Consider the following 21,050-nt stretch of genomic DNA (forward strand, 5'->3'; position numbering starts at 1 on the left):
CTCTCATATCAATAATTCAAGTGCGCGCGAGAGAGAGAGCAGACGGAGCTCCCCCTCCCAACCCCCCCAAACCCGCGCGCTATGAGTTCTGCTGCCTCGTCACTCGTCCAGGGCCCCTCCGCACCGCGCACCACTCTCGCTTTCTGTGTTTCCAAGTGACAGGAAAAAGCTGCCGAGAAGTGAGAAAAGAGGGAAAGAACAGGTGAAAAACTGGAGACTCTGCGGGAGATACGGGGGTAATAACGAAATCATCGAGAAACGAAAAAAAAAGAAAAGAAGAAGAAGAAGGGAGACGAGACGCCTCAGAATAAACCGTCTGGTTTGAAGAGACTCTGCGAGGGAGTTTACTGTAGGCTAACTGCATCCAAGAAAACGGAGTGGCGTCTAGTTGTAAAGCGAGCCTTCTTACGGTTAATCGGGGGAACACCGGGAACTCTTTCTTGACTTTTTTTTTTTTTCTTCAAAGGGGACTAGACCCACAGTTTGAGGCGTCAACACGACCGAAGAAGTTCACCGCTCTGGTCCGGCATGTTGGCGTTTTGCCTCCTAAGTGCCGTGTGGCTCGCGGCGAGCCCGGTCCGCGCCCAGAACGAGACGGAACCAATCGTCCTGGAGGGAAAGTGCCTAGTGGTGTGCGACTCCAACCCGACCGCGGACCCCACGGGCACGGCGCTCGGGATCTCGGTGCGCTCGGGCAGCGCCAAGGTGGCGTTCTCCGCAGTCCGGAACACCAACCACGAGCCCTCCGAGATGAGCAACCGGACTATGGTCATCTACTTCGATCGGGTAAGAGGCAAAATATGTATTCGGTTATATTGCACTACAACTAAGAATAAAACAGGGGAAAGAAAATAAGTTTGTTTCTAGTAAGTCTTTATTTAGTTTTACGTCTATTATTACCAAATGGAGAAGGGGCTCATGTGAAGTTTAGGATAGTGTGTGGTTAATGTGGTGCATGCATATTGCCTGGTGTGGACGCTGTCAGATATCAGCCGTGTGGAGGAAAGACGATGTTGATTCAGACGATGTTTCAGAGGCACAGAAACAACAAAAATGTGTCAAATTCCTGCGCGTAAGACCACAACAAGACAATTTCTTTTTTGGACCCTTAAAAAATGCAAACACAGACTATGAAAAATAAAACTTAACTTATAAGTCAAGCGATGTGTTGTGTAAGACGTTTGTAGGTACGATACAACTAAGAAATCCAGGTGAAACTAAGTGATGGACAGAACATATGCCACAGTGGCTGGACGGAGGCGCAGATGAATCTGGTGCACCTCTAGTAACAAAGCTAGATAACCAAACGAGGAGCGATCTCGAGGACGGTTCATTTTTATTATTAATGTCTAAAGTGGTTGGACAGGTAAAAGCAAGCCTTCTGAATATTTCGACTTTTAGAGCTGGCGGTGTGGTGCATGGGAACTGACATATCGCCAAATAATTTAGTAACGGCAGGTCGCAAGGGCGAGGTCCCACCCGCCCGCCGTTAAAGGTTAATTCTCCCTCAAACTGCCGTTCAATTACACGCCACAGTTCGCCTCCGTCCATAAAACCAGACATTTGGCTGCGGAGATGCATAATTGAATGTTTCATTTGAAAGATTGATTAAGTTCCCTCTCATTCCCCATCAAGTTTGGAAGTTGTGGCAAGGAAGGAAAGGCAAGATAAAAGCAGGGAGGTATCCATCTACATCAGTGAGTCTGGACGGGCGGTCTGGGACCACAGGGGCCCCTTACACTATCAGTAGGCTGGTAAAGGAATAATTCCAAAAAGAAAATATACAATAGAGTAAAAACATATGGTAAATGATAGATTTGTGTAAAAAAAAAAAAAAAACGAGGATTACATTTGTTAGAATATGTTTTGTTAATAAATTTTGAGTATAATTTAAGTGAAGCTGTTATATTGGTTAAGCTATTTGAGATTTATTTTATGATGCAGACCACAGTTTGTTTTCCCATCCGTAATAATTCATTATTTATGCTCTCGTGTGAACTTGCAGTACCTGCTTCTGACTGTAAATTATTTCCTTCTTTTCAGGTCCTAGTGAACGTTGGGAAGAATTTCGACGAGGAGAGAAGTAACTTCATCGCGCCGCGCAAAGGGATTTACAGTTTTAACTTCCACGTAGTGAAAGTCTACAACCGCCAAACTATACAGGTAGCGCGTGTTCGCGAGTTTGTCCTTTATGTGTGTGTGTGCGTGCTTGCCTGTCTGTCTTATTTTATTATTTATTTTTATTATTTATTTTTAACCCCCCCCCCTTCATAAAACCTGAATATGGCAGTAATTTTGTAGATGTTTGAGATGTCTTTCCCCCGGAGACAACGTCGTAGGTGGGCGTTCACAGATGAAAGCTACCCCCCTCCCCCACCCCCTGCTGGCCCAATCATAATTAATCAATACACGCGCAGAGGACGGCGCCAAATGAAGCGCGTGGGGCCGGCAGGAGGACTGGGGGGTGGGGGGTTCTGTGGTGAGCGCGAGGAGGGGCGCGTGGCTCCAGCGGCTTTCCTTTCAGCACCGCGGACAGCGACGCACTCCTCCTCCTCTTCCTCCTCTTCCTCCTCTTCCTCTCTGGATGAAATCAGGCAGCAGGCTGGCTGAGATTTTTGATTATTCAGAAGATTAAAACTTTAAGTGCGTTTTGAACACAGCAAACAGAGATTTTTTTTTTAATTTAATTTTCTCTCTCAGACGCACAAAGCCAAATAACATTTTTTTTTTTCTCCCTTCACTTATTTGTTTCTGGCAGGCACACTTCCTGCAGTGAGCCCCGCACTCACAACTCTTCTTTCATCCTACTAACAACTCCTTTTAGCTGCAGTCTCCACATCCTTTTGATGTGTCAAGTGATAGGAAGCACTTGAGCGGTCTTAAGCCCGTTTCTAGCATTTAACATGCACGTGATGAAGCTTTACAAGCCACGGCGTTAATTGCAATGTATCTCTTGCAAATTAAACTGTTGTGTAATTATGCTGCGGTGTCCCCGGGGCTTCGGCATTATGTTTTGCTGCTTCTACTTTATTACCGGAGTCTTGAATTAATTAGCATGGCAGCAACAGCATTAACAACAATAATAACAACAACAGCGAGAGGGGCGGGCGATATTTGAGGCGGGGGGAAAAGCCACGTCGAGCTCCTGCACGCAGACAGACGGTGGCTGGCAAACACTTGACTGGTGTGATGGGCGTAATTAAGCCTGTCATTGCATGCACGGTGATAATGCCTGTCACATTAACATTAGAACTGTTATTTCTGCCTACTTGATATGAAGCGACAATATAGCTATGAGATATTGTTGGTTTTCAAAGAAGGCAAAAGAAATAATTTAAAAATCTATTTGGATTGACCCACCAGATTTAAGCTAGAGTTCAGTATAAACCCTCTAAAACACATGAATCTGTAGAAAAACGCTTTGTTCTTGTGTTTGTTTTTTTTTTGACATGAAAACACAGGTGTAGGTTTGTCCTCTCCCCTCCGAGCATCCAGCCTGTGCGCTGCTCATCCTCAACCTCTTCCACTCACTCATCCTTCCATCCATTCAGCGCATCTGCCGTGTTGAAAACTCCCACTGTTTGATTGCCTTAGAGGCAGCTACTGCGGTGCACGCAGGAGATGAGAGACAGCAGGGAAAGGAGAGCAGTTGAGAGTAAATATGAAGCACTGGGAGGGACGAGGGGAAGAGAAAGAGAAAGAGGGGAGGAGGAACGGCCAAATCGCCAATTACCAAAGAGAGGAAAAACAATAGGAGGAAAATGAACATCTGAAATAATAGTAGAGGGAATGAAACGTATGGTAGAGAAAAATAGAAAAAAATAGAAGTTTCAGGCAGGGGCAAGAAGACATGGGAAGAAAGCCAGACATCATGAGTAACTATTGATTAGCAGAGGCTGGATAAACGCACAAAAAGAAGGATAAACAGTTTGTTCCATCTCTCAGCAGCTCCTTCTTGTCAATTTTTCTGCGAGGGATGAGAGAAGTGAAGGGTCTTTTTTGCTTTTTTTTATTTGCCTAGCAATTAAACACAAGTACTGCCATTTAAATTCATCACATTCTCAGATTAAGGGGACACATCAGCCATGCCCACTTCCAGTAATGGATAGCTTATTTACAAATGTTTTTGAAAATCACTCTGAATATGCACATCAAATACTTTGCCGCCGGGTTTCGTTTCAGGTGCAGCCACTTACATTTCCAACCGGTGCCACTCTCGCCCTGCCGGGAGATAAATTAAGACGCGTAAACTCCATCTCATGAACCAAGCACATCTTGTACCTGCAGCTTGGAACAGAGAGCTCATAGATCAAAAAGGGAGGATACTCAGCTATCAAGTTATTGGGTGGCTTTTTAATCACAAGTGTCTTTTTTTTTTTTGAAGACTATACAACTATATTGAAAGTAAACAGAGGTATTAGACAAAGGTAAATGTTCTTCCAGAGACACACAAACACAACATAAGCCAACAGTCTATTATTAGCATGAAGTAGGTGGTAGAAATGTTCCAAAAATTGGTTTCAAACGTCTATTCTGAGATTGGCGCCAGATAAGAAAAGGTAGCTGAGAGCAAAAACATTTCGCCAGTGGAGCATGGAATTGAATATTATGGAAAAATACAGTGTGGTGTGAATAAGTGATATTTTACATTTGTATTTCAAGCGTCTGAGCATTCAGAAGTGGCCTCCGTGAAGGCCTCGGGGTACAGGATCAGAGCGCCGAAGAAGAAGCCTGCCCCGAAATGCCTCACGCTGTGTGTGGATTACAGGCCTTTTCGGTCACTGTGCTTTTTCCATTTAGATAAGAAAAGGAGCCACCGCTTCAAACCGCTGTTAGAAAGCTTAACTTTACCTGAATCCTTTTGATGTTTTCCCTTGTTTACGTGTTCCATTACACTTTTTACTCATTAGGATCATCTCATATTGTGATAAGATACTTTACATAATATCAAATGTTGAAAACGCTGTCCAGGTTAATTTTACTGTATGCAAGGAGACTGCTGTTGTTTCAGTGTACTACGTTCATGTAGTGCTGACATACAAGTGTGCATTTAGAGTTATTAACTTTTCTTACAGTACCATTTGTATGAAAGTCATTTAATATCGGAATTTCTACTTCCCAAGGGAAACAAATCGCCATGGCAACGTACAGATTTTCATATAATTGCAAGGCAGGATATCCACAATTGCTATTGTAGTCGGTCTTTTTTGCCTGCTAATTAACGGTTGAATTATGTGTAATAAAATACAAAGCATAGGTAAAGGTTTTGTTCAAATATAGCACATTTTAGAAATTAGAGTATAGGTATACACTGGAAATATGACCGTGCTTATCTGTTGAACGAAATATTTCATACACTCTAAAATGGATGCTCTTTATAAAAAAAAAAAAAAAAAAAAAAGTCATGTCACAAAGTGCTCGTCCCATACAGTCACCACTTCATTAAAGTGCTGGCAAATTCCCTTTTAAAACACTTTTAAAGATTGATACGTGTATGGGAGTGCTGAGATGAAACTTTACTCTGGCCACATCCCTTCTAGACGTCCTAAAATATCATCAAACAGTTTATTTAATATAGCACGATTCCCTGTGCAGATTATCACTACAGCCAACAGAAATATGAGACACGGGCCAAACAACACAAAAAACTGGCTCGCCATTTTACCTCGACTGTGCGCATACAGCACATGAATTAGTGTTAGATAAACTGCATCAGTAACATTTGTTAAATCGACATTATACAGATGAAAGACTGACTTTTAGAAGCCTTTTTGTAGTTTCCAGCTTTGAATAAAGTTTAACAGCCTGTTAACAAATTTACAAAATGTATTTAACCCAGACAACCTCCTGCCTACACATACACATTTCAGCCTTGTTAATGCACATACAATACATCGACCAGAATTCACAAAACGGCACTAACTGTTTTTTAATGTCTTTGACCGACCAGTAAAGACTCACCTCTCACTTGCATCCATTTTGTCGTTTTACAATGTTAAATTAAAGTAAATGTTACCCCGGTACTTCCTGGGACTCTTATCTTGGCTGATGACCAAAATGTTGGTTCAGAATTCATAGATTTCTTCAGCAAAGTTTCAGAAGACGAAGCAGATCAGTGGAGAAACTGCCCCTAGTAGTGTAGTAAGAGTAAAGGTGAAGATGAGCCTTGTAATCCAAATCTTTTCTAAAAACAACACACATGACTTCTATTACAGTGAAAACATTAGATTTGGACCAGACTCAGAATAATGCAACAAATACGAGGATGGTTCACTATATTTGTAGTGTACTACAGCTGTGTGTTAGAGGAGATGTGAGTGGCCAGCAGTGCACAATGTCTCAGTACAAGTACGAACAGAGTGAGCTGCATGAGTTGAGTTATTACCAAAGAAAAGAAAGAAAAGAAAAAGGAACACTCTATTCCTCTGCTACTTGTTCAACAATGTTGTTCTTATTGAGTGGTGACGCCGGGAAATGAGAATCAAGACAAAGCCACATAAATAAACATCTTATCTGTTCCCGTGTTGGCTTGACTTTGAAAGTATGACAGGAGAAAGCAGGAAGAGAAAAAGCCACTGAGACAGTATATTCTTGGAGTTGTCAGGGCCCACACACACACACACACACACAGGAACACACACAATGTATTTCAAAGGTGGGTACAGACAGTTCTGTGTGCTTAGGTATGGGTCATTTTTAGCCATGTTATTCAAGAGATGTCAGTTCGTTCTTCCACTATTTTAAATCAGACTCATATATTTTTAACAGATACCAGTTAGATTAAACTTCGTTGTCCCCAGAGGAGGAAACCTGCTGACTCTGTTAATCCCCTGCACCACTAGCAGGTCGATCAGCCACAACATTATGACCAGGAGAATTAAATAACGTTGACCATCTTGTGACAATTCAGTGTTCTGATGGGAAACTTATGGACCTGGCATTCATTGGTGTGGATGTTACTTAGACATGTAGCACCCACCTAGACCAGACCAGGCACCCCCACCCCATAGCAATGACACTCCTTGATGGCAGCAGCCATCCTCAGCAGGATGCAGCCTGACACAGGCACACACACACAAAAACGCTTTAGGAACAACTCAAACAGCATGAAGAACAGCACAAGGTGTTGACCTGGCCTCCAAATTCACTAGATCCCAAACTGATCCACAGAGGCCCCTCCCCTCAAAGGCCCCCCCACTAACAACATTCTGTTGCCAGACACTACAGACACTACAGGACATCCTCAGAAGGCCCATGTCCCTTCTCTGATGAGTCACAACTGTTTGAGGCACAAGGAAGACCTGCACAATATTAGGAAGGTGGTCATAATGTTATGCCTGATCGGTGAATGTGTTGTTTCAGTGACACGTTTACACAATTGTTAGGTGGTCTGCACATTTGGTAGACGTGTTGATGTCCCCCTCAGGATAATTTTGCTGTTGATCTTCTCATCCACTGCCACCATCATGATCTCCGTTTGTCCCGTACGCTTCTTTATGACTAAATACCTGAAGAACAATCACATTCTCACCAGCCTGAGATGTACTGCATGTGTTTCTCAAATGTTAGCATGATAACAGGCTAAATTAAGCCTTGTTTGCCTACGTACCCCTCTATTTTATTACAGTGTTTGATATTTAAATGTTTGATTGTCTCAGTAGCTGAATTGTCAAATAACTGCAGTACTCGTGGTCTGATTGTGGCCTCTGATGTGCTCCACGTGATGTGGTACACAAGCTCGTCAATTTCCCAGTTAAGTGATACTGACGGTCCAGTTACACTAATGACGATCTAGGAACATAGCATAATATGTCTGTAAAAATACTTAAAAATGTCAAATGTAAAACTCAACTTTCAGCTAATGCCATGCCATTAGTTCTTTAACCAAATGTGACATGTTAATGAATTTGTTTGGGGGTGAGATATGACGGTAATGGTGACTGAAATTATCCATTGTCAAAAGCAGATTAGAAAAATTTGTATTCTCCCAGAGTGAAGTACTGCATATTAAGTCAGTGTGTTAAAGAAATGCACCAAATATCTTTTTAAACACGTGCCTCCCATAGCTGAGAATGCCATTTATAGGTGGTCACTTTAATGTGATAGTTTCTCCATATTGTTCTTGTGCCTTTTAGATCAGACATTGAGTGCCAACTTCTCACGTGCACTTTTATCTGAACACTTGCTCAAAACCTCTTCACCTGGTTTCAGCATGGCTTTGTGTGGCGTCCATATCCGTTTGACATAAGAGCACTGCGCCTTGAAAGGAAATGCATTACTGGATTAATGGGTAACGTGATCTTAGCCAAACCCCGTGCCATTGACCAGAAACAGACCAAAACAGAACCAGCTGCTCTTCTTTCTGATAGATTTGATAAATTAAATCAAGTACTGGCTACCCAACTGGCAAGCTGCTTTGCTTAATTTTAATTATTTTTGCAATGTGATGTGATAATTGTCCTTTACCATGGGTTTAGCACAATTTACCATCAGTGTAGACAAGCACATGAATATGTTGTTGGCTAATTTCTTCCAACGTCCTGCCATTGCATGAGTTAAACTTGTTGAATATGCAAAAAGGGGAGTTTTGCAAACACATCATCACGTGATTGCAGAGGCTCCTGTAGGCGTGAATGGACTGAGGCACAAGCATCAACAAGCTTTGAGACGTTCATCTAAATTAAATCTTAAAACAAGACTTCTGGCTAGAAAGTACAGATTTATCTTATAGGCATAGGGACTTGCTTGCTTGCCCCCAAAAGGAAAAACGGATGGGTGCCTATCTCCACTTTATAAGTATTACAAGTACACACATAAACACAGAGTCTACATGCCAGATGCTCAGTGTATTTGTTACCCATTGAACCTGTGCTCAGTCTCTCGCTCTCTCTCTCTTATTTGGCAGTACATTATAGGAAGTTGTACCAATTTTGTGCTTATGTGTGAAATAATAATAATAATAATAGTACATTTTATTTATAGGCGCCTTTCAAAACACCAAAGGACACCGTACAAAGTAAGACAGGGTTTAAAATACATAACAGACATCAAAAGCATTAAAAAACTACAACTATAAGACACTGAAAGGATAAAAAGATAAATGATTTGGTTAAAAAAGGATAAAATCTGGAGAGAGTGACAGTCGGGGTGGGTAGGTTTGTAGGAACAGGTGGGATTTGAGATGGGATTTAAAAATAGTCAATGTGTCAGTGTTACGGATGTTGGATGGAAGGGAACTCCAGAGGCGGGGGGCGGAACGGCTGAAGGCTCTGGACCCCGTGGTGGTCATGCGGGCAGGAGGGATGGTGAGGCTGATGGATGATGATGATCTGAGGGTCCGGCTGGGTGTGTTGATGTGGAGAAGTTCAGTCGGGTAAGGGGGGGGGCGAGGTTGTGGAGGGCTTTGGAAGTCAGGAAGATGATTTTATAGATGGTGAAGCTGCCGGAGAACAGGGGAGATGTGACGAGAAGAAGGGGTCCTGGTGATAATCCGGGCTGCGGCACTTTGAACGAGTTGTAATTTACGGAGGGATTTGAGGGGGAGACCAGTAAGAAGTGAGTTGCAATAACCCAGACGGGAGGTGAAAGAGAGGAGGTGTTGGGGGGGGGGAAAAAAAAGTGTTCTTCGGGTATTCATTGTCTTTGAATTGAACGAGATGATTACAAATAAAAACAGTGAGTCATTTGGACTGCGGGCAGTCTAAAAAAACAACTTTGTCGCCAACAATTGTTTAGGTCTAAAGTTTAACTTATGCACTTATTTTCTCCTCAGTCTCTGACCAATAATCTGAAAGCGATTCTTCCTTCTCCTGATCATGTGTTAGCAGGGTTATGAAGCAGTTTGATTACTGTTCACTTGCAGTCAGCTGCCAAAATAAAAGCAGCACCTGAATCAAAGCATATATCTACAGCAAGAGCCACACAGAAGCCCATAACACGGGTTCAAAGGTCAGGCCGTGTTAACATCACGGAGGGCCGAGAACTGTTTGTAATTTCCAGCTGCAGCTCACTCAGAGGCCTCAACCTGATAGGTGGATGCATGTTTTGTCAGAGCATTGTCACAGACCCTTTACTTGAGGTCCAGAATGATTTCATGTAGTTATTGGATTTGGTCGTGTGTCTCATGACAGCTATCACCCGGTGTGAATGATATATGCTTATTTTTGGTAACTAATTTAATGGTGATGTATTCAATTTCCTCTCACTTGGTGTGTGTGTGTGTGTGTGTCTGTGTGTGTGTGTGTGTGTGTGTGTGTGTGTGTGTGTGTGTGTGGTTTTAAATGCTTTAAAAAAATCACAGGACCATCTGTTCTCGTTGAAGTTTTTTTTAAATGGTTTATCTTAATTACCCTTCATCATCTGGTGTTTGACGTTTGGCAGCAGATTCCGAGTTTCATGTTTTGCTTCTCACCAGAGAAAAAGAAAATATGATGGTTGAAGACTTTGGCCAGTGGTTTCGTCAGATTAATGGTGCTGCTAACTTGAGGCAGTTTTAATGAAGACTGGCTGCTGTTGTTATTAAAATCGTTTTTTGTTCCCCGGTCTCTAATTTGAATCGTTCAGTAAAGTTCAGACCTTAACTTCAGCCGCCTACATCTTTTTGAATACTTTCTGCTTTACACTGGAACAAAAGCAGAGCTTGTGTCTGTCAAATCGTATATTGCCTCAAAGCCATAACGGAGACATACACCGATCAGCCACAACATTAAAACCACTGACAGGAGAAATAAATAACATTGACCATCTTGTGACAATTCAATGATCTGCTGGGCCTTCTGGACCTGACATTCATTGGTGTGGATGTTCCTTAGACATGTAGCACCCACCTAGACCAGACCAGGCACCCTCACCCCATAGCAATGACACTCCTTGATGGCAGGATGCAGCCTGACACAGGTACACACACAAAAAACACTTTAGGAACAACTAAAAAAAAAACATGAAGAACAGCACAAGGTGTTGACCTGGCCTCTAAATTCACTAGATCCCAAACTGATCAAGTATCTGTGGGATGATCTATAGAGGCCCCTCCCCTCAAAGGCCCCACTAACAACATTGTGTTGCCAAAAACCACAGGACACCCTCAGAAGGCCCATGTCCATTCTCCGATGAGTCACAACTGTTTTGGAGGCACAAGAGAGACCTACACAATATTAGGAAGGTGGTCATAATGTTATGCCTGATCAGTGTATGTGTGATACAGTATAACAGCATGTGTCATTTCACATTCGCAAAAGTGAATTAGCTAAATCAAATCAAGTCATCATTCATTTGACTCTGTTAATTAAATCCCTGAAACTACATGATCTAGATTATTTAAGCATCAAGACGGTAGATGGTACATTTGCTCTCATCACTACGTGCCTTCTTCCGGGAGAACAATCCTGGCCACTGCATGGACGGCAATAGTGCAAAACCCCTTAAAATAAACTAGTTTAAATGTTTGCTAAAACTCTGCTCTCCGATGCCTGTTTCATCCAAACTGTTTCTCCTTTGGTCACAATACAATTATTTACCGTAGGGTAGAGAATAAGATGCCTTTGACAGAAAAGGTTTTTATACCGCTGCGGTGCTCATTTGCCGGTTTGTGTGAAACAAGTCGCTCGTGCTACTTTTGCCCTGTAACCTAGCTGAAAGGTTGCACCAAGAAAACCCATTTTACTTTCATGAATTTAATATTAACACTTGTAAAATAACGACAGTGGCGCAGATGCTTGTCAGTCGTAGCACATATTGCAGGGAACAGAACAGTGACGGGGGCCTGTGTGGCTCATCTGCTTGGCAGAATCAAGGAGGCTAATAATTGCCTTCTGCACTCTACAGTACATAAACAACAGGTTGTTATAGTGCCCAGGTTTTTGTTTTTGTAATAGTTAGTGTTCAGGGCCACACTGACAGGGCTGAAAAGTTAAATATTTCGGCAGTAATTGGTTTTGGACATCTCTGGACATTGGGTTGGGTTATTGCACTAGCTTAATGCTAAGAGACCAAAGGGACAGGGGATCAGAGTCTGCTCTATTGATGGCAAAGCAGACATTTTATTTATAAATTAATTTAACTATGGTGATCTTCTGCTGGTTTCATTTTATACTGCTACTTTATAATAAAATCTTTGGCCAGTGCTGTTTGTTTATGGTTTTAATAGTAGCTGGTAATAGATTAGTAAACTAAGGTAACAGATAATGGTGAAATAGTTAAATATATTTTTTGCTAAATACAATGGATATGTTGGATGAAAAGGAAGTTACAGAGTAGTTACAACCGAACCAAATCAACACACTTGGAGCTTGACACGTGGAGCCAATGGAGAAGTATGTCTAACTAATAAGTTTGGGAATCTGACCTACTGCATGTATTTACTATTGTTACAAATTAAGGTTAAATTTAGGCTTCCTCTTGTCCCGTTATCTAAAATCTAAGTTGGTGAGTCTTTCCTGCTTTTTTTTTTTTTTGGAAACTTTTCTTTTCAACAGGAACAATATACATATTTTTATTCTGTTCCATCTATGTACAAATTTAATCACTGACCCATCACTAGCTCAGCTGGCTAGTAATTGCTTTTCTAGATTGTATTCTACAAAGCAGCTACTGTACGTTTCCTCGACACCTGCTCTGAAGAACAGAAACAGAATCTGAAAATGAAAAAGCTAATTGAGTCCAGCAAATAAACAACACTGACCTACATTAAACACACCTAAACAGCACGCATGTTCCAGATAATAATAATAACAAGTGAGCCTGTGAAACCCCAAAAATACAAAGCATGTGACAAGACATGATGTAGCTAACTAGAAACTCTGGGTGTTAGGCAGCTACTGTAATGGGCCAATGGGCCTGTTCAGACCTTGCATTAAGATCCAGTCTGGGCTATCCAATCGCAAGTGACCAGCTTTGGGTACGTATGTTCAGACTTTGCGTCCAAATGCGTCCCCAGATCTTATCTCAGTTTCACGCTATATATGCAAAAAAACGCAGACATCTGGGGCGCAGTGGAATATTTTAACAGCTGATGTCTCTAATGGATCTCAACCACTGCTCCAGGACCAAGAACAGTGCTGTTTTATGTGTATGTGTCATAAGTTATTATTTATTAATCTCCGCCTTGACGTTAGTTAGACCTGCACTAAACTCACATTATAACTCCAGCACCTGGAAGCTTCCATATGCAATCTACGTAATCTACGGTAATAAAGGTAAATAAAGACGCTGGTAAATGAGGAAATACATAACACAGCTCCTGCATCAGTAATTAACAAAATCACACCCGTGTTCTCATTTCAGATACTTTCATTTGTAAATTCTTACTTAGATTTATTTTTTTTTTTAAGCTATAACAGCAACAAGGACGGAATATTTTAAAAGGATCTCATTACTAACGAACAAACATCACTTATGGTGTTTTTTCCTTTTCAGGTGATCATTTATAATTGCGGCTGTGTGTTGTTTTGTTTTGGGGTTTTTTTCTGAATGAATGAGGCAAAACTCTGCTGAGGCAGGAGCACCTCCTTTGAATATAGGCGGTCTTTAAAGGGGAACTACTGTTTTTTACAACCTGGACCTTATTTATGGCATAAAATACGATCGTTCACTCACCCATATAACTTTGGTGTCATTTGTAGTCGTTCCGGAGATATTTAGATCTGCGTATATCCATGTAGTGGGAGTGACTGGGGCACCGAAACGCAGCCTCTAAATAACACATTATCTGCCACGAAACTCGTTCATTTTACCAATATTTTGTTATGATGTGGTCAGTGATTGGATCTCTCAAATGTGATCTCAGAGCGTCCCCGGGGTGTTTACCCCTATCTTTTATGTGATCGGATTGCCCAGATCGGATCTTAATGCAAACTCTGAACAGGCCCAATGTCATCCACTGAGAAGTGGCAAGACTTCAGTCCCAAGTCCTGTCACTTAGAACTCACTTTTCATTAGTTGGACTTCTCTGCACAACAATAACACTCGGTTATTCAAATTTTAAACTGGTAGTTATTGTGAAACACCTCTGGGAAGTGTTAACGACGCCTACCAAGTTAGCCAAAAAGAGGTTTACAATTAAAATTGTATAATTCGACCGTCCTACAGGATAGAAATGTGTGCAACCCTAGTGAGTTTGTATTATTGTAGACGCCGTATGGAGTTCTTTATACAGCTAACACTTGCAGATCTGTTTTCCCAAGGAACACGTTTGCTCTTGTTTTGCTCCGTGTACCCATCTCCTGAATAACCCTGGATTTATTTATTCGCAACAAACTTCAGGAAACTTCCTCAATGGGGATACTTGCCGTTTTTAAAGACAGGGGTGTCACAGAGCCCAGACAGCTGCAGCCATTATGCGTTTATCGTCACCACATCTCTGAAAGAGAGAGTGGAAAGACGGGAAAGGAAAGGAAAGGAAAGGAAATGCAGAGACAAGGGGAAAGTGAGAAGATGGAAAAAGAAAAAGAGCAGAGGACGACAAAAAGGAGAAAGAAAAAATAACCAGAAGCGTATCATTCTCATGTCAAGACGGTCAGCTGGACAGGAGCTGATGACGCAATACCAGCATGTCATCGTGACGTTAAGCATTAAGTGCTGCACTGAGACGCTGGACAACTTCTATTTACATATCGAAAGCCAGACTTTCTTTCTCCCTATCTCACTCTTTAATGTTCTCCTATCCATACCATCTTTTTCTGCCTCCCCATCCTCTCTCTCTCTTTTTCTCTCTCTGTTATTCTGTCTGTTTTTCCATTACTCAGACACTTAATTGGTGCTTATGCATTAATGAATGCTGATCGATTCGGTCCCGACATGACGCGCAACCCTGTTATCATGCTTTCATAGTTACGGCTGGTAATTGTAAGGGTGTAGGTGTAGCTGACTGTGTTTATGCTTGCAGACGTGGAAGACCAACACACACAACAACAGACACATGCTTTTTATTCACACAGGTGTGTGTGTGTGTGTGTGGGTGTGTGTTTGAGTTTGGTGGCCACAACCTCATTCTTCCAACACCACTGTCACTGTTTTATTAGAGCTATACATCACTGTTAGAGAGAAAGAAAGATTTGAATTAGAAAAATATCTATCTAATACAGCTTTCACTGTAATCAGGGTTTCCTGTGCAATGATAACACTACGGCAGCCCGCCAGGGTCTAATTTACCCCGCCATGGTCTCATAACGAATCGACAATATTTTTGCATGTTTCAAACAACGGTGTGCCTGCCTTGTATTTCCTCTTGCTCAATCATCTCTCCCTCGTAGTCAGATCGTCTCCCTTCCTCCCACACCGGCCGATCACCTGCTCTGAATTTAACCAGACGGAGAAAACAGCACGTTAAAGTCACGTAGCGTGTAAAGCTATTTGTGTTGTTTACTAATATCAAACCCAATGTCTGTGCTCTTTATTTTTTAGACCACGGAGATTTACAGTTATTTAAAGAGAGTTGGTGAAAACCTGGAGGAAACAACTCCAGGCGTAGCGTGAACTAGCTTAACTTTATTAGCGTTAGCTAGCAAAGTTAGATTGAAACAACTGTTTACTATAAGTTAGACGTATTCACTGACACTTTATGTAATCTTACATACATTTGTTCATAGAATACCACATCTCAACAGCTTATGTTTAGTATTCATGTATATGAACTGATGAACTGCACAGGCTGCTGCTATTTGTCGCTAAATCCAATATCCGTCGGACTGATACAAAACACACGCTCCTATTTTATGTGCAGACATTTCATATACTGAATGAATTGATTTTAATAGTTGGGGTAGCATCAGTAACTACAGAATTAACTCCTTTTGGTATCTACATGTGAAGGGGTGGTGCTTTGGTACCTTTCTCACTAAGGAAAATGCCGTCCATGACTGAGAGCTTTGTGTGAAAGCCAAAAAGACATCATTTTAACTGATACACAAACTTGGCAACGCAGAAGATTCCAGGCACAACCAGGGAACGTGTTTAAATAATTTACTGAAAGAGAGAGAGATTGTATGTATGTGTGTTTGTGTGAAACACGTGAGTGTGGAGGTGCTCCACATGAGTGACTTGGCTGAATGGCTGTGAGTGAGACAGAGAGTAACTGAGTGATGCAGTGATGCTGGCTTTTCTGTGTCTGCCATCTCTGTCTCTGTCTGGAAGCATTTCATGCACACTGGACTGAAACAACATATCCCTCCCTCTCCCTGTTCCTCTTCACCCCCGTCTTCCTCTTCTGCCTATTTTTTCCCTACTGACTACTGTTAGCATCTATCTATCTATCTATCTATCTATCTATCTATCTATCTATCTATCTATCTATCTATCTATCTATCTATCTATCTATCTATCTATCTATCTATCTATCTATCTATCTATCTATCTATCTATCTATCTATCTATCTATCTATCTATCTATCTATCTATCTATCTATCTATCTATCTATCTATCTATCTATCTATCTATCTATCTATCTATCTATCTATCTATCTGCCCTTGAAAGGCCTCCAAAGAAAGTGCAACGGGCTGCATAGCAGGATAAGATCCAAATTTTATGTTTATAACATTAACGTTGGAAGGGATTAGCGTTCATGTTTCTTCAGTGATTGAAGACTCTCGAAAACGGTGTAATGTTTGCAATCAATCAACCGAGACACATGATTTTACTCTGAGGCCAACATTGCATTAAAAAAAACACCAAACACCGTCTTACATTAGCCGAACAGAATTGCTGGCATTTGTGGAATTATTGCTATCAAGGGAAATTATGGATTCACCACGCAGTAGTCTGTTTGGTGGAAATATTTATCTGGTCTCGTGTTCATGCAAAACAACAAACGTACAAAAAAGCGGACCTGGCAGTCCTGGTTGATTTTTTTGTCACAGAATTCAACTAAACAAGCTGTTGGGAAAAAGTTAATAAAGGCAGATCTGTCCAATAGTTCTGTTCCTATCCCTCCACAGTCAGTCTTGGCTTTATCTGCTGCTCCCTCTGCTTCATCACTCTCATTCTCTGTTTCAACGTCACTACTCTCCTCCTCGAATTATCTGTTTGTTCTCAGAACCAATCAATCCCAGAGTCACTGTTCTTTAAATCCATTGCACTTCTGTCACTCAGCCGCTCAGCCTGTCTGTCGTGCAGCCTTCCTCCTTCCCACCTCCTCCTCATCCTGGTCGTCTGGGGCTTAAGTCTGCAACAAGTGGTCTGCTCCATCAAAATGGTGCACTTTAAATTGCAGATGGACTGATGAGATGCAGCAGTTACTGTGTGTTGCTAAGTTTAGGTAATGAAGGCATCAGTAATCACACAAACAGACAATACGCCCACACTTCACTAGTGTATTTATTTAGATAAATAATTACTTGACACCATATACCGTAAATACGGTGTTAAATACTGTAAACATACACCAGTACCACACACTTCCTCTATTAAGTTCTTTGCAGCCTTAACTACTTTAACGTTTTCAGCGTTGTCAAATGTTTAATTTTTTCCATGACCTTTGCTTTTTCTATTCTGACAATTTGTAAAAATAATTAAGTGTTTTCATCAGATTCTGTTCAGAGCAACGCACACACACAAGCACTCGTTCACACACATGCAGCCTGTGTCGCCATGTTCAGTTTTGCTATCAAGAGGAGTGCCGGGCCAAGAGAGCTCTTGACTCTGACAGGCTCTCCATCTCCTGCCCACACATACACACACACACACTCCTGACCATCAGGCAGAATGAGGTGGATAAGAGCATAATTATGGGATGTTTACAACTGTGTTCCATTAGTTACTGACAGTTTTACAATTACTTGCTTCCATCCAGAGTGTACAGAAATATTTTGACATATTCAGAGCTCAGATGTGAGTTTCCCACTGAAATAAACTGCTCTAGTGTGAAACGTCTGAATTCTGGTTAAATGTTGTAAAGAAACGCGCAGTAGCGTATAGATTCGGTTTCGTCTGTGAGAGTATCGTCCCTTTAACTGTTCATTTTGCACTGCAAACAGCTTGTTGCTTTGTTAGAATACCACGCTTTTGCAGTTGTGAGCATTGCAGGCGGTGGGCTAGAATACATTTTGGGGGTTTTTACTCTTATGTGTTTGTGGATGAAAGGCTTTTTCCTCTGTTGAGACTGATAAAGTAAATGGCACAATATGTCCAAAAAGCCTTGGTGAAAATTGGTGGACACAATAGAGTTTGCAACCCTTACAGCCTGATGCAACCCATCTATCCACCCATTCCTCTTACCATTTTATATTTGGTGCCCGACGAAGCCATCAGATACAATATACACCTTTATTTAGCTTCCATTTGAAACTTTTTCCGGGGGGGCTGGAGCTCATCCCAGCTGGCATTGGGGTGAGAGGCGGGGTACACCCTGGACAGGTCTCCAGTCTATCACAGGGCTAACACAGAGAGACAGACAACCATTCACACTCACACCTACATCCAGTTTAGAATCACCAATGAACCTAACCAGCATGTCTTTGGACGGTGGGAGGAAGCTGGAGTACCCGGAGAGAACCCACGCAGACACAGGGAGAACATGCAAACTCCACACAGAAAGAAAAGCCCCAGTCGGCCGATGGATTAGAACCCAGAACCTTCTTGCTGTGAGGCATCAGTGCTAACCACCACAACTACTGTCGGATCAATTGTTTTGTTTACATAGAGTCTAGATTCCACTCATAATCAGATTAAAAGGCCAATCTGAATTAAAAGTGCCTCATGTAAACAACTCAGTCGAAAACACTGGCCCCATCTGAAGTAAGTTTTAATCAGACTGAGAGGAGGTGGTGTAAACATTTGATAATCTGTCCAGCAGGAAAATATTAGCGTCTGATAGCCATGTAAACACTTGATCCGATAGCTTCTCTCTGGCTGGAATAAATACATTGCTTCTGCATGTTCGCGCCACGAAGCGGTTAAACCTGAGCGGATGTGACTTATTTCCAGAAACCAGACTTGACGTGGGCAGTGCCGTTGGAAACTTCAGTCATGTGGTTTTATTCACGGCAGAGCTGCTTCGTGCATGCCAGAAAAGTTTGACTCTGATTGATGTTTTGGGGGCATGTGGACACATACGGTATATGTCCTCGGATAATTTTAGTTAGTGTCCATGTAAACTTGGAATCTCTGATCAGAGTTATTTCAGTCACGTTGTCAGTTTAGACGTGGATATGTTGTACGTAATTATCACATTTAAATGCGTCTTACAACATCAACATCCGTTTCAACAAAGCAGGATGACATAACTGAGAGACAGATGCTTTGCACATCCGCCGCCGTGTAGTCACAGTTGTTTCTCTCTTCTTGTCAGGGTACAGTGAGCCTGCTCACGGGAAGCTCTGTAATCTCGCAGGGTTTATGAAGTGTGATCCTGCATAAACAGACATTTCTCCTAAACTCCTTTTCGGTTTGTTTTAGCACCGCACTGGTAACAGGGGTAGCATAAAACAATGTTTTTACTTAAGCGAAGCATACGGGGAGGGAAACAAATCTGGGCTGCGCTCGTGTTTCTGCTGCCGCCGCCGCCGACGCTCAAAAGAGACGTGATGAAAGCGGCTGTCTGGTGTGTACGGCGGCTGGCCTGTGAAGGGAGGGGACACATCATTGACAGCTACAGTACTTCTCTGTGTAGGGAGGAGATGTTATTCCCCATTGAAAGATTTGTTGAGTCAGCCGCAGCGTGAGTCTTTTGTGAATGTCTCCTTTTAATCTCCTTCAATTGAAAAAAGGAAGTATGCCGTTTTTAAACCTAAATCTATAGATACCGCGCTAACTGCACAGCATAAAACCGCCAATTAAACATTCTCTTGTATGATTACAACCATGTATTTTTTAAATCTTTTACTTTCTTTCATTATCATATTAAATGTCCCTACCAACAAACCAAATATCCCCGTTGTTTGCTGCCTCTGTGAGCTCATTTCCTCTTTTCTCATTCTCTTCCGCTTCTCTTCCAGGTGAGCCTGATGCACAACGGCTGGCCGGTGATTTCTGCATTTGCCGGCGACCAGGATGTGACACGCGAGGCGGCCAGCAACGGCGTTCTGATCCAGATGGAGAAGGGGGACCGGGCCTACCTCAAACTGGAGAGAGGAAACCTAATGGGAGGATGGAAATACTCCACCTTCTCTGGCTTCCTGGTGTTCCCCATGTAGAGAGGGAGAGGAGGAGGAACGGGGGTGGAAACGAAGGTGGAGGAGCTGGTGGATGATGGGAGATGGAAAAGTGTGATGAAGATGACGAAAAAGGCAACGCGAGGAGGAAGGTGGGCGTGGGAAACGGTAAAAGGACACGGGCGAGAGGGAAAGGAGGAGAAGCGGGAATGTGACAACAGACTTCTGTTTGGAACGCTGCAGAGGGAGGCGAGATGAGGACGGATGAGAGACGTTAGAGAGATATAAGACGAGTGCACGGCCAGCTTCTCCACTTCCCTTCCTCCTTTCATCCATCCTTTTCATACACCCCTTTCCTCCCTCTGTTTTTTCTCTGTGGCTCGACTACAGCTTTGGACAGCCAAAACTTTTTTTATTCTCCGCTGAAAGACGCAATTGATCATTTATATGTTCCAGAGTGTTCTAAAGCCCGAGTGTAACCCTCCCTCCGTCCCTCCATCCCCCCCCCCCCCCCCCCCGTCATTTTGTTCATGTATCACCATCAACATAAGCTTTGAAGAATGTTTCTTGAAGAACTGGTCCACCACATTACCCGTTTCCTGTAAACCATTTTTAACATAAATTGCACTGATTTTGGATCAGCCTCTACCACAAAGCCAAACTAGAATTTTTATAGGGGAAACACTAAACTCTGATCGCAAAATCAGGGGCTGAGGACACATTCACCTTCCCTGTGAAGCTGTGTTTTATATATCCTATAACATTTCCCCCTAATGTCTGGTACTTAACGCTCGCTCATAACCTTGCACATAGTAGTATTAATGTTTTTGTTTTTGGGGGGTGGGAGGGGGGACTTTAACCAAAATGGCTCTTGGTTAAAGTTAGGAAAAGACTCTAATCTTGGTTAAATTGTGGAAAAGTGCAATTTCAAGGACAAAACAACACGTTTATGTAAGCCAAACTATTT

At 42.2% G+C, this 21,050-nt stretch overlaps 1 protein-coding gene across 1 annotated transcript; it reads left to right on the top strand.

The window, feature by feature from the left end:
- Positions 1 to 528: 528 nt before the first annotated feature.
- cbln1 (cerebellin 1 precursor) lies at positions 529 to 20,236 on the top strand (the record flags this gene model as incomplete). Its single annotated transcript, XM_084556073.1, has 3 exons — positions 529 to 786; positions 2,044 to 2,163; positions 19,928 to 20,236. 3 exons carry the CDS (start codon positions 529 to 531, stop codon positions 20,123 to 20,125), a joined length of 576 nt encoding a protein of 191 aa, XP_084412199.1. The 3' UTR covers positions 20,126 to 20,236.
- Positions 20,237 to 21,050: the final 814 nt, after the last annotated feature.

This window comes from Chelon labrosus, assembly GCF_963514085.1.
Source record: "Chelon labrosus genome assembly, chromosome: 11".
Lineage (NCBI taxonomy): Eukaryota > Metazoa > Chordata > Actinopteri > Mugiliformes > Mugilidae > Chelon > Chelon labrosus.